General features: G+C 45.0%; 1 protein-coding gene across 1 annotated transcript in view; it reads left to right on the top strand.

Moving 5' to 3' along the window:
- The window catches only part of LOC149308616 (BTB/POZ domain-containing protein KCTD12-like), a 34,324-nt gene that overhangs the window by 18,361 nt on the left and 1,504 nt on the right, over positions 1 to 14,459 (top strand). Inside the window, exons 3-4 of the mRNA XM_089536114.1 lie at positions 4,801 to 4,857; positions 10,450 to 10,575. Of these exons, the coding sequence (XP_089392240.1) occupies positions 4,801 to 4,857; positions 10,450 to 10,575 (183 nt within the window). The remainder of the gene's footprint in view (positions 1 to 4,800; positions 4,858 to 10,449; positions 10,576 to 14,459) is intronic.

Here is a 14,459-nt window from a genome sequence, read left to right as displayed (position 1 = left end):
CAGGTGGGCCCTTTGCCAAACCACAGAGGAGGCAAATGGAATTACACAAAGGTTGCGCGGAGAGAGAGATGTAAGGAGAGCTAAATTTATACCTTAAATACCGAAATGGCAGCCGCTCCATCGGAAACGCTTGGCTCCTGGGAGGGAAGCCGAATGCCGTCGCCGCCATCGCCACCGTCACCACAAAACGTTCCCAGGATTTGGAGCTTTCCCCATGGCAACCAAACAAGGATAGCCGCCCCAAAGGGATGTGGTTTGGGTGGCACTTTGGGGACAGGGACACAACCACAAAAATCTATTTCTGGGGGTTATTTTAAGCACCGAGGCCACTGTAGGGCAGGCTGGCTGTGTCCCTCTTTGCATCATGGCTCTTCTGTTCATGAAAACCTAGCCAGAAGGTCAGGCTTTAAGAAGGCTCAGAAAGGAGAATGCTGAGCAAACGTAACCACCCCATAAAACTACTACTAATAGATAAGGGTCTAAATACACTAAAGGCACCAGGTTCCCTCTTATATTGGGACCTATGCAGGGTCAGCCCCGGTTAGGACTTGGATGGGAGGCCACCAATGAATCCCAGGTGATTCTTTCAAAGGAAGGAAATTGCAAAACTCACCTCTGAGTATTCCTTACCCAAGAAAACCCTATGAAGTTAAAAGGGTCTCCATAAGTGGACAGAGGACCTGAAGGCACATATGCACACAAAGGACATAGCCATCTTCATCATATACAGCTTGAGTCTCCCATATCCATAATGTTTGGGACCAGAAGTGTTTTGAATATCGGAGAGGGTTTTTTGGGGGATTTTGCAATAATTACACACAAATAATAGTGAGAAATCTTGGAGATGGGACCGAGTCTAAACACAAAATTCATTTGTCCTTGCTTGCACCTTATATACATATAGCCTGAAGGTAATTTCATACACAGTATTTTAAACACAATGTTTGTATGTACAATGGCTCCAGAAAATCCATTCCAAAGTATAGGTTGAGTCTCCCTTGCCCAGAATTCTGAAACCTGAGATATTTCAAAACCTGAGATATTTCAAAATCCAAAATTGCCCACAATTTTGTCCATGAATGTACACAAACTGTAAAATGTACACTTAAAGTGTTGTCAAAAATGCATTATTTCCACAGTGTGGATGCACCCCTAGATTCATTTTTGCCACTGGGATCCAAATTGGACTCCAGGTCTCAGAGTGCTTGGCTTCATGTTAGACTGGTGCACCAGTTACAGACTATCCTGAACACGGATCAATTACTGGGAACTTCCCAGTTAGGCTACTGTGATGCACTGCATGTGGATCTGCCCTTGAAGATGACTGCTAGTGCAAAAAGCAAAATGCAAGATTATGAGTATCATGATCCTATAGATGTGTATTATGTAAATGAGAACCAGCATGGTTTCAGCATTGGACTAGGACTCTGGGAGACTAGAGTTCGAATCCCTGCTCAGCCATGGAAGCCCATTGCATGGCCTTAGGAAGTCACAGTTTCTCAGCCTCAGAGGAAGAAGGAAGCTTTAAAGCTTTAATTAAAAAGCATCCCCAACCTGCCTCCAAATAGAGAACCATGTTCTTTTTTGCAAGTGCTTCAAGCCTGAAGACAGATCCCTGAATGCCAAAGCCAAGGCGGTCCACTTAACCATAAAAATTTAAGGCTTTAATAAAAAGAAGGGTTTAGTTTTATTTTAAAGCGAACCGCCTTGGCTTTGGTCTTCAGGGATCTACCTTCGCACTCGGTGCACTTGCAAAAAAGGAACATGGCTCTCTATTTGGCAGCAGGTTGGGGATAGGAGCATTTTGCCTTTGTTGCAAAGAGGAATCCTGTTCTCCTAGTGCATAAAACCTGCCATTGACTTGGCTTAGGGCCAGGCATGTTGCTGTTCTGCATCCCAGATATAAGTCCGACCCCCAGGTTATAATCCAAAGACCGCTTGGCTCCCATGATTAATATTACTAGGGCCAAATCCAGGAGCGCTGCAACCTAGAAAATCCTACAATGACAACAGAGCCATTAGGAAAGTAATCACCGCTCATTGGAGCATTATGATCCTCTCCTGCCTTAAGCCCAAGGGCCTTGCTCTTTACTGATGAGTTTCTCTCCAAAGGATGGCAGAGACCCAAGAAGAAGAGCCCTTTCCCAACAGGTTTCGGACCGTCCAAAGCTGCCAGGAAGGCTTGGGATTTTGCTCCAGGTGGGAATGGGGATGCTTTATCTATTTCTCTGTTATCTATTTTGTCTATTTTACCCTTCCATGCAAGAGAAAGTCATTTCTGTAGTTGCAGAGAACTACCAAGTTGCAGAGGAAAAGAACTATTATTCCCCCCCCCCCCAGTTTTGACCCAGTATTCACCAAGTATTTTGGGAAATCCTTTTATGCAGAAATACATATCTCTGGAAGGGTCTTTAATAAATAATAATAATAAAGAAATTAATCAAATTCCTGGGATTCTGGGGAATTCCCTGGAAATTGGCAAAATAATAATAATAATAATAATAATAATAACAATAGCAGCAGCTTTATTTTAACCCTGCCGCTCTGTCAAAAGACAATCGAGGCAGCTTATAACTGAAAATCCATCCAATACACAATATGCATAGTATCCCGATTATTCCCTCCCTCCCTTAAAACATCAATTAAACTCATTAAGAGCTAAAATCATCCATTAAAATAACCATAGTCGGGCAAAAGGGGCTGCAAGAGACTTAATAATATCCTGTATTGCATACATTCACTGTTCTTCTGTTATAACAAACATGCTTTTAATTGGTTTTCATTCTAGTGATCGTCTAAATACATTTTAAATTGCATATGCTCTGTAAAGTCAGTTTAATGTAGTGGTTGGAGTGTTGGGTCGGGACACTGGGAGACCTGGGTTCGAATCCCTGTTCAGCCATTGAAACCCATTGGGTGACCTTCGCCAAGTCACCCTCTCTCAGCCTCAGAGGAAAGCAAGGGCAAGAAAAGCCCATGTCAAGATCACCTTAGGATTGTCCTAAGTTGGAAACACCTTGGAGAAACACAGCAACAGCAAAGGTGTGTACTTTTGGCTGTATCTGTTTTAGACGCAGGAGTTGGTTTTGTGCAACAATGCTTTTAGTGCAAAACCCACCATTTTTGCAGAAGAAAAAGTGTCCTGGAAGCCTTGGTTTTTTACAAGTTAGAGCTCAGCTTTAGAGGCAGAAGAGGCCCAAGGAGTAGCCCAAGGAGGCTTTCAGGTAGCCACCTCCTCCCTACTTTCAGAATAGAGGTCTTGACATCCCCCCAAATCTCCCCCAAATCACTCTTCCTCCCCAAACAGTTGTCGTTGTGGGCCTTCCAGACATTTCCAGCTTTTGGAGAACTTTTCATAGGGTTTCTTGGGAAGATTTGCCTTCGTCTTCTTCTGAGGCTGAGAGAGTGTGACTTTCCTAAAGTGGCCCAGTGGGTTTCCAAGGCCGAGTGCGGAATCATACCTTGGTCTCCAGAGCCGTAGGCCAATGCTGAAACCACTCCACCCCACTGCTACCCATCCTTGAATTAACACTCCCCCGAAATGTGGATGTGCCACTATCAGATCCTCCTGGCTGCGTGCGCATAGGCAAGTGGCGAAAGGAAGAGCCTTCCCACACAGTTAATTAAACCAAAAGCAATTAAGCAGCTCAAACGAGCAGAGAAAGGATGCAAACGGCAAACAATTACCCAACAGCATGAGAAAAAACAACATGGGATGGGAGCCAGGAGCAGCTGGGGAGGAAGGTGCGCCATGAAAGGCTGCTATGCGCACCATCACCAAGGGTCCAAATTGCCTGAGAGAGAAAAGGGCCATGATCCTGCTCAGTATGGAGATGCCAGGGAGAAGATACAAGACCTTTCTCCCATAGTAGAACCACAGAAACCTCAGCGCATAGGTCCTAATTCACGTTGCCCCACGTTTTAAAGCCCTGCTGACATTTTTGGTTGCCGCATCCCAACAGCAGCTCTCCCAGGGCATTTTGCACCATCTGCAGCATCATCCTTTTAATGGGAGAAGATGGGGATCAAACGCAGGACCTTCCACCTGTGATGCACATGTCCTTCACTCATGCGCTGTGTCTCTTCCAACTTGCTTGGATTGCACTGGATATCTGCGCTTTTTCAGGGCCTTTTCCAACAAGTTTGTCCCAAGTTCCTTGGCTGAGTTGGGGTATTTTGGACTTTAGCTCCCAGAAGCCTCTGTCATCTTGACCATTGGCCAAGATGACTTCATTGTTGGACCTCTCTCATGGCCGCTTTTCGGTATCCTGGCTGAAGGCTATGGAATTCTGGGAGTTGGAGTATGTTGTGGGGTCCAGAGCAGAGCTCTGCTCTGCTCTGGGCCTACAACAAACTCCAACTCCCAGAATTCCATAGCCTTCATTTAAAGCGGTGCCAAACCAGGGTTATTGCTCCAATGTGGATGCAGTTTCCACATCATACTCTTCAAGACCTTTGGTGCCTTTGCTTGGCTTCGCTTGGAAATAATTTCCATTGGTAATAAGCAGCAAGTAATGTCAATCATTCAAACAAACAGGCGAGAATTAATCTGCGCACAATGCGCCCAAGATCAGGGCATTCTTCCTAACTAGCAGCTGGGTCCAGTTTGTCTCATGTGTGCTGAAGTTTATAAATGCAGGAAGGCTATTTAAGGTTTGGGAGAAATGAGGAAAACACATTTCATGAAGGGAATGCAGGTTTTGAACATATATTTTCCCACTTGGTCATTTGTTGCGGCTGGCATTTACACACGGGAATGAGCATAGAAAATGAATGGCATCTTTTGGCTTCCTTCCGTAGGTCCCTCATCTTGCAGCCAGGAGTCACAGAAGGAATCAGGACACCCAGGTTTCCCAGGTAAAGCAAATGCAAAAAGTGGATGATGATGATGATGATGATGATGATGATGATGATGATAATGACAACAACAATTATGCATTTTGCCACAAGACGGAGCATAGCTGGAATCTTGTTGGTGTTTTACACATGCGCAAGCGATCCTGTGGAAATAGTTGGACATTTTTGTCTGATCCAAATCAAGGTTGCAGAAGCAGAATTGCACCTACTTTGCCTCTGCGCATGGATGTGCATGCATTACACAGGGATAGGTGTGGACATGGAACACAGATGCACATGCGCATTTGGTCATGCATTCATTTGCACTTTTGTGATCCCGATTCAGTTGCATGGGGCTGCCATTCGATGCAAGGGGTTTGTAGCACAATTAATGTACAACTCTGTACACAGGGAACTCAGTTACACAACCCCGAGGGAGGATCTGGGCCCAGAACTGGCAGAAACCGTGTAGCGTTGTGTATCTGGAGCTGGCAGATTGCTAAATGTCAGCATGTTACTGGGGTTATAAAAACTGTGCCCCAGACTTTCCAAACTTCCAAAGCCCTGGGTTAGAGTTTTTGGACTTGGTTTGGGAAGAGAGATCCCCATAGAGACACACAGTTCACTAGGCAACACTGGGACACTCATGGTCTTTGCATCTCCTTGGCCATGAAAACACCAGCCTTTTGTCTGATCCAGAAATTCCACAGCTCTCCTTAGGTCCATCCTGACGCTTTCCTCCCTTGGAGAACATGGGAAAAAAGGCCTTATGTTTCCTAACTGAGAGCATGAGGGTCCCATCCCTGGTCTGGAAATGCTCTTAATGCCAAAGGTTTGCAGCAGCCACAGTCTGGCATCTGTCTTTTGGATTTTGATGGAAGCATATAAAACAATGTTCAGGCCATAGTCTCCAAAAGTCACTTGCCCCAAACTCTGCTCTTTATAGTGTGTGGGTTTATTGTGGTTTTGGACACCAGTGGTGCATGTCAAGGGGGTGATCTCACAAGCTTGTGAAGCACAGAATGGCACATGTCTGGGCATGCAGGAGCATGACCAAATGTGAGCCAGCGATGGAAAGGCCAGTCCTAGGACCACAGCTGTATGGTCCTTGCATCCCTCTTTCCATCCCTCACCTGCCATGGCCCCTACCTAGACCAAGGGATGGAGAAGGAGAGGAGGCTTCCCAGATGGCCCCCGATGTGCGGCACCCATTTGCCACTCTGCCCTAGAGAAAAGGAAGAGCCCCCCACTGCTCTTAGTAGGTCACCTCGGCTTCTTCGTCTGTGGGGCCAGCGCTCTCCTCCTCCCTGTAATCCTAAGATTAGCCTAAGAAAACGGAGAGAGCTAAAAGAGGAAAAAAGCCCCCCTCTTAGCGGTGGGGCTGGCAGCTTGCCTTTTAAATCTTTAATAAGCATTAGCTCCTCCATCGTCGCCTCCAAAAGCAGAAGCAACAGCAACAGCTTGGATCCAAAGGAGAGAAGGAAGGAAGGAAGGAAGGAAGGAAGGAAGGAAGGAAGGAAGGTTACCTGCTGGTCCTGCTAGGTAGCCATTCAAATCAGAAGAGCCGCCAGCCAGAAACTGGGAGAAACTGGTGACTCCAGTCCCAGCAGGAAGGAGGAGGATCTGTTCCTGCTTTCAGTCCGAACTTTAAAGACACCATCCTAGGATCAACTTGACAAAGGAGGTTTTGCCATTGCCTTCCTCTTAGGTTGCTGAGGGAGTGTGGCTTGCCCATCTTCACAGGGTGGGTTCCTACGACTGACAGGGATTCGAACCCTGGTTTCCCAGAGAATCATCGTAGACCCATCGTAGCTGGAAGAGAACCCAAGGGCCACCCAGTTTGAACCCATTCTGCCATGCAGGAATACACAATCATAAGCACCCCCCCGACTCCCAACTGGCCATCCAGACTCTGTTTAAAAAACCTCCAAATAGGAATATCTCACAACACTGTTCTAGTGCCGTCATTCCACTTTTACTGCTGTGGCTGCCTCCAGTGGCATTCTGGGGCTTGTAGTTTATTGAGGCCTAAGAGTCCTCTGGCCGAGAATTCCAAGGACCTGTCCCTAAACTGCAAATCCCAGGATGCAGACATAGCAGTAAAGTGGAATAATAGCACTATAACAGCGCTGTTTCAACACTCAGGCCACAGTGCCACACCGGTCTGTATCTGCCTTGCAAAAGAAGAGGGAGCTTTCCTGGGGGGCAAAAGGTGTTTGCAAACCACTTTTTCTCTGGAGGGTCTTTCCAAGTTGGAAGGGGGAGAATCGGTTGCGATGGCCACTCCGTCACAAGTGTTGCTGCAACACATTTCTTATGGAATCCCACTAACAGGAGTGCCATAAACCCAGGCACTGGAGGAATCGAGGCACCAACCCTGCCACCGCAGCACATGGCCCCAGCGTGGCACAAGGCTCATTAACCTGCGCAGCCGGAGCCCTGGCCCTTCAGGCTGGACCCATCATTGGCTGCTAATTGGCCAAGGAGCCCTCCTGCGCCAATTAGCCACAAGGGAAAAGGGGGCCTTGCTGTGCCGCAACCCAAGAGAGCGGCTGCTGTCTGCATTGGAAGGGGCATCATGCGTGAAAAAGTACTACAGAAGCCACAAAGGCCCAACATTTGGACTACCACCCCACAAATCCCCAGCCAGCATGACCACTGACCAGCATGCGGTGGATTCTGGGAGCCGTGGTCCAAAAAACTATTTATTCATTTATTTAATATTCTGCCTTTCTCCCAGGAAGGTATTCAGAGTTGCATACATTTTGGTTCCAGGATGCGCCGCGGATACCAAAATCTGTGCATCCTCAAGTCCCATTAAATACAATGGCATCGCATGATAGTGTCCCTGGCATAAAATGTCAAAAACAAGGTTTGCTTTTTGGAATTTATATACATTTTTAAAATATTTTCAAACCGTGGATGATCAAATCCATGGATAAAAAAATCCATGGCTATGAAGAGCTCACTGTACAGTTAAAATAACCTCTTAGGACAAAACATATCCAGGAGTAGCCATGTTGGCCATCTAGCAAAGTTACAATATCATCCAGACTGCACCAAACAGTGATACCTTTATGGGACCAACCAAAATGCACATTGTTATACACGTTGCAAACTCAGTTAAAGCTTGCCATATGTATAATGTGCATTTTGCCTGGCCTCATAAAGTTATCATTGTTTTGTGGATTTTGGATGAAACCGTTCTTAGGACGAAAGTTAAAAACACAATTACACTAATCTTCGGTTTAAGAGAACGACAACCACAAGTTCAAAACAGCCTCAAAGTGGCTGTGGGTTTCCATGGCTGAGTGGAATTGCAACCTTGGCCTCCCAGACTCTGACTTCAGCACTCAAACCACTAGACCTCACTGCCAATGACCTGACTATGACTGCAACTGTTCAATGATAAAGCCAAAAGCTTCTCCATTTTCTTTAACCAATGGCAATCTATTGGGGTTTCCAGCGCTGGATAGCAACGTGTGCCATTTGCAGCCAAGAGTTCGCAGTCATTCCCAAGGTATTGGTGAACTGATGATGGGGTTTTCTTGGCAAGGTTTGTTCAGGGGAGGTTGCCATTGCCTTCCCTGAGGCTGAGAGAGTGTGGCTTATTGCGCATGGCCAACCCCAATGGGGTTTTATGGCCAAGATGGGTATCAAACCTTAGTCTTCAGATTCGTAGCCCAGTACTCAAACCACCATGCGCTGCAAGCGATGGAATACAGTGCTCCAAAGGCTGCTGCTCTATCAATACAAAGCTTCATTTCAAATGAATTTTTATTGATTTCTAAGGGATTATTACATATACATAAAAAGGACAAATAAACAGTCCAATGTACAAGCAAATAAACCACCACCACCACTAAAAAAGCCCCATATGTTCTCTATGTATACCTTTCTGTAACCTATTATTCCAAAGATTTCCTCTCAACGTAAAATCCCATTTATTTGTTCAAATCTCTTCTAATCCCACAATTTAGATCTCTTCCCTCCTTTTCTTTCATATCGTTGATGCGTTTTCCCTGCAATAGACATGGACAGTCTATCCATAACCGGGAAGCCCTTAATTTGCATTATCCAATCCTCCATAGATGTTAACAGATTAGGTTTCCAATATTTAGCGCATACCGTTGCCATGTACAAAGTTGCGCTTTTCTCATCCTGACTCGTTCCGTCTTGTACAGTATCGATTATATTTAACCAAAATGGTTGGAATGGAATATTGTTTTTTGCAATACTTTCCGCATTGCATTATGTATCTTTTTCCAGAATAATTTCATCTTTTCAGATTGCCACCACATCATATCTTCATTTTTAATTTATGAAAGCCATGCGTCTTCTCCTCCTTTTGCTGCGCTTGATGCACTCACCATAAATGTAGCATTTCCCCCTTTTTTGCACATACCTCTCCCTCTGGCGCATAGGTTTCCACCCACCCGTCCACTCCTGTACATCAAGCCAGCACATGGCTCTCATTTCTGCTGACAGACGCACATTGGGAGTTTGCAACCTCAGGTGTTGAGATGGAGGTCCTTTGCCTTCTTGCGATATCCTCGTCTCAGCGCATGCTGGGTAATGTTCATCCCGGCTTTGAAGTCTTCTTATCAGGATCATTCACAACCTCGAAGGAAGCAGCTGGCTGCAGATGTTGGCAGATTATTTTTCGCTCCGCTTTGATGTGGAGAAGAGCCTCTTTAAAACATAACCTGAGGTTGTGTTGTGTGTTGTGTGTGTTTTCCTGGATGCTGATTCTCTATGGAACAAGGTTTGGGTCAGGAGAAAATCCTTACCTCCTCCCCAAGCTTTTCTTTAATGCAAATCTCCTCCGGACACACTGGAGGGATGCTTCACATGTTCTGCAAAGGAGTTACTCCATGTAGGGATTTTCTCTGACTTTGCATGGAAATGTGCAATGATGTTCAGGTTTTTTTTTCTTGCGCGCTTTCAAGTCATTTCTAAGGCAGCTTTCCTGGCCAGATTCATTCGGAAAAGATTTGCCGCCATCGCTTTCCTCTGAGGCTCTGAGCGCATATTTTTGCAAGAATGTATTTTTAGATATATGCATGGAGGAACAACCCTTTTGAACCACAGTTGCTAGACTCCCTTCGCCAGCATGGCTAGTGGGTAGCGCCATCCTCCTCCCTGTGGCTATCCAAAAATCCCAGTAACATTTCCAAGGATGCATGGGCGCATGGGTTTGCAGAGGTGAGATGATCATGATTCTCAGGGTGCTTTAGTCGTGTGTTCCTGCATGGCCAGAGATCGGACTAGCTGGCCCTTGAGGCGCCTTCTAACTCTATGGGAATTTAGCACATGAAGGAGATTGGGAGTTTATCCCATGAATATCCTGGAAAAATTGTGTAATTACATGAAACTATTTTGCACGATGTCACACAAAACCTACCATTAAAGTGGTCACAAAGAAGCACTAACGCACAATGCATTTCCAATACCACTTGTGTGTGATCATCATTCACGCAATTACGCACCACTCTTGCTTTATCTGCGGGATGCTTTAAATGTGCTTTAATGCTGAAATTCGTCCCAGTGTGATAAACTCCACCGGATCTTATGGTTTTCTTTGTCCTTATGTCCTTCTGCCTTTGGTTCCAGGAAGCCTCTGGCTGAGCGTTGCAGCTCCTTCCCAGGAAGAAACGGAAGGAAAGGTCCGGAAAAACCTCGCTTCTTCTTCGGAGCCGATCCTGGATGTCAAGACAGAAGCAGCTGCTGTGCTTTTAGGTAAAGAGGGTGGTCTTTTGGGGGCGGAAAAGTGTTCATGTTTGCAATTCACATTTGGACCCACCGTTAAAAGTAAAACATTTGCAAATGTTTTCTTGCAAATTCAGGTTTGATACCTTTGGATTTCGAAATGGTTTTTCAAATTGAGTCTGAGGACTTTTTATACAGAAAAAACATGCAAGCCCAAACCTAGCTCTCAACTAACTCTTGTCGATATGGATTTAAGGCGAGATCCAAAGCCCACGTTTGATGTGGCGATGATGATAATAATAATAATAATAATAATAATAATAATAATAATGTTATGAGTTTGCCCCAAAGGTGCAAAATATTTTATGCTAGCCTCTGACACTGAAGGGCTTCTTCATCCACAAAAATGGTTTAAAAAACATGCAGGAGAAGGACAACTGCATCTATATGTATTATTATTATTATTATGGATGATGTAGTGATGTTGTAGAAGAAGGTTGTGTGGAGACAAAATGGTGAGGATACACACACATGCACCATTGGTCATGGGTCTAAAGACAAGTGATAAACTTTTGCTTCTCTATAGTTATCAATCAATCAATCAGGGTTTTCCCCCTAATCTTTTCTCCAAGAAAGGGACTCAAGGCAGTTTAAAGAATAAAAAGAAATGGAAGTAAAAGCATGCATCTGTGGTAGTAGAGCAAGCCCATGAAAGCGCATGCTACAACTTCTTTTGCTCAGTTAGCCATAGGGTTGGACCGCATGGCCCTTGGGGTTCCTTCCAGCTCTATGGTTCTATAGTTCTATATTTCAAAAGTAATCAACTTATGTTTTTAAAGCCATTTCCTACTCTGCAACATCTGGTTTCCCTGCCACAAGAAAATTCCATCTGCAAAAGTGTCTGAAATCTGTTCTTAGGTTGCAATTGGGGTGGAAATGGGATCCAACCCTGGACTGACCCCTCCGGGAAGCATATCTTTGCTCCTTTGGGGCCTTTGCAGAGGTCACCTGCAAGGACACTGCAGAATGACTGGCTCCACCTTTCCCTCCCTGGACACTCTGTTAGAAGCTCTGGCCCTTGCCTTTGCTGACCAAGGCTGCTGTGTGTGATTTCAATGCCACCGGATGACGCCTGGCCCTTGACCCTCCTGAGCTTCCAAAGGCTCCCCATGCGCCCCATTGACAGCAAAGGACAAGCTGAATGCACAGGATCATTTAAGCTCAGCATCGCTTCCTCTTCCAAGGACTCCGGCTTTTGATGCTTGGGTGCAAACTGTCAGCCAGCTCTCTGTTTGGTGCTTCTTTTTGTTTCTGTTTTTTGGCATGCTGTCTTTTTTGGAGACTTGGGGGAAAATGTACAGTTGGAAAACTGATCATGTGAAGATGGAAACATGGGAGGGAAATTAAACACATGGGGCTTATTAAACATTTATTAAGCACGACAGTAAAAGGGACTGTGTGTATATGAATTAGCACTCAGCTTCAAAACAGTTGTTGTTGTTGTTGTTGTTGTTAATTGCCAACTCATGACTTCTCCAAGATCCCCCGATCCTCCGCTGCTCTTCTTAGGTCTTGCAAATGTAGGACCAAGGCATCTCATCCCTCCATCTCGCATGCACTCTTCCTCTCTTTCTTCTACCTTCTACCTTTCCCAGCATTATTGCCTTTTCCAATGCTTCTTGCCTTCTCATGATGTGGCCAAAGTACGACAGTTTTGTCATCTTGACTTCCAGGGAAGTTTCAGGCTTGATCTGTTCAAAGACCCATTTGTTTGTCTTTTTGGCTGTCCATGGCCTTCTTAGCACTCTTCTCCAGCATCGCATCTCAAAACAATTGGTTTTCTTCCCATCCGCTTTCTCAAGTGTCCAGCTCTCGCATCTGTACATAGTGATGGGGCATACGACAGCTTGGATGGTTATAATTTTGACGCTCAGTTGTATATTTTAGCATCTCTTCTAGTACTTTCATGGCTACTCTTCCCATTGCTAGCCTTATCCTGATTTTCTTGGCCGCAGTCTCCTTCCTGAGCGATGTTTGATCCAAGGTCCAGGAACTAGATTGAATGTACCTATGTCCTTTGTGGTCATTACTTTGGTTTTATTTATGTTCCGCAGTAAGTTATGCCTGCTGGAATTTTGTTAAGTTCTTTGGCCTCATTTTTCCTTTGCTTCATCCTATAGATTCTTTGTCACATGCCCCGAAATTTTACCTTTGACTTATACATGGGTCATATCAAAATCCATAATTCTAGCCCCCAAAACCTTATTAGCACCCAACTTATACATGAGGTCGACATACAGTTGAGTAGAAACAGTAGGCCCTTAGTGGTCATTGTTTTTGTTTTTCATAGAATCCTAGAGCTGGAAGAGATCCCAAAAAGGGCCCTGATCCAGTCCAACCCCATTCTGCCATGCAGGAACTCCCAATCAAAGCACCCCCATTGACAGATGGCCATCCAGCCTTTTATGTTCAGCAGTAAGCTTGCCTTTCCATTTTCTTCTTTGGCTTTCCTTAATAATTGTTCCAAATGCCAGATGGATAGACTCAATTGGGGAGACCTGCAGTATCGGGGGGCTTGGAGGGGTCTCATTCACAGGGTCTCCATCAGTCGAGGTCGACTCAAAGGCAGCTAACAAAAATAATGGCAACATAGCAGTATGGTGCCAATTGCACAGCACCTATTTGCAGAGCTAATAGGAAAAGTTACTTATTTGGGGTTACCCAAATTTGGGGTCATGCTTAGCACTGGTCTTGCAGTTCAGAGGATTTCTGGGACTTGTAGTCCAAAAAATATCTCTTTTCTGAAATCCAGATATCTTCTTATGTGTGGCTCTTTGCAGTGTAACTTCAAGGAGCAAACTCGCCTTTCCTGTGAAAACCTTGGGCTCCTTCCCAGGCCTCCAGTGTTTCCAAATGGCCCTGAGCAGAGAGGCAAGCCCAAATCAATCTGGAAATTCAGTCTCAAACAGCAAAATGACCCCTTAATCAATCGGAAGGAATGGCGTTGCTCCCCAACTCGAGCGGAGAGACCTCAGCCAGGAAGATTGATTGATTTTGCCAAGGAGAGTTATGTCCCTACCTCTCCATTAAAAATCAAATCAAATCAAAAGTGTCTAAGGTGGCTAACAAAGACGGAGCAGAAAGCAAACAGCGCAGCACAGCTTCAAATTTATGGGTTTGGCTTTGCCGCATTAGCATTCAGGTTTAGTTTAGGCTTAATGTGGTTTGCGGGAATTCAAGGAGCATCCAGTCCTTGCTCCTGGAGGGAAAGGGAGGCTTGGGATGGCAGCCGGGATCCAAGGGACACATCTCCACCTGATTTGGGAATTACACAGAGGTAAATCCCATTGATTCCATGGGTCTCCCGTAGTTGGGAATAACAGAAGGTTTAGTGAACATTTTAAAATATATATATACTAAAAGTATATCCTGCCCTCGGTCCAAAGATTTCAGAGTGGCGTGCAATTCAAGCTACCCAACCAATTTAAACAATGTGAAAATAAAATAACGTTGAAGGCTGAAAGCATAGCAAAAAGTTTAACAAGTAAGAAAAATGAATTAAAACTGGCTAAAATAGTTTGAAATAGTTCAGGACTTGTTCTGTGCAAAATTCTGGATCTGCTTTCTTTCTGCAGAAACCAGGATTTAATGCACAGAAAATAAAATAAAGTAAGAACACTGTTTTCTGCACAGAAAAGGTGTGAACCCTATCCCTAAGCCTAACCCTACCCCTAACCATACCCTAACTCTACTCCTACCCCTACCCTAAACCTAACCCAAATCCTAACAGTACCCTACTTCTACTCCTACTCCTACTCTAAACCTAACCCTAACTTTACCCTACCCCTACCCCTATTCCTACCCCAACCCTAACCACTACTTCTACCCCTAATCCTAACTACAAAGATTCTCAT

The sequence above is a fragment of the Sceloporus occidentalis genome, unplaced genomic scaffold (genome assembly GCF_023333645.1).
Source record: "Sceloporus occidentalis isolate IW3139 unplaced genomic scaffold, rSceOcc1.0.p SCAF_8, whole genome shotgun sequence".
Classification (NCBI taxonomy): Eukaryota; Metazoa; Chordata; class Lepidosauria; order Squamata; family Phrynosomatidae; genus Sceloporus; species Sceloporus occidentalis.
The sequence above is the reverse complement of the archived record's forward strand: the minus strand, read 5'-3'. Positions and strand labels throughout refer to the sequence as shown.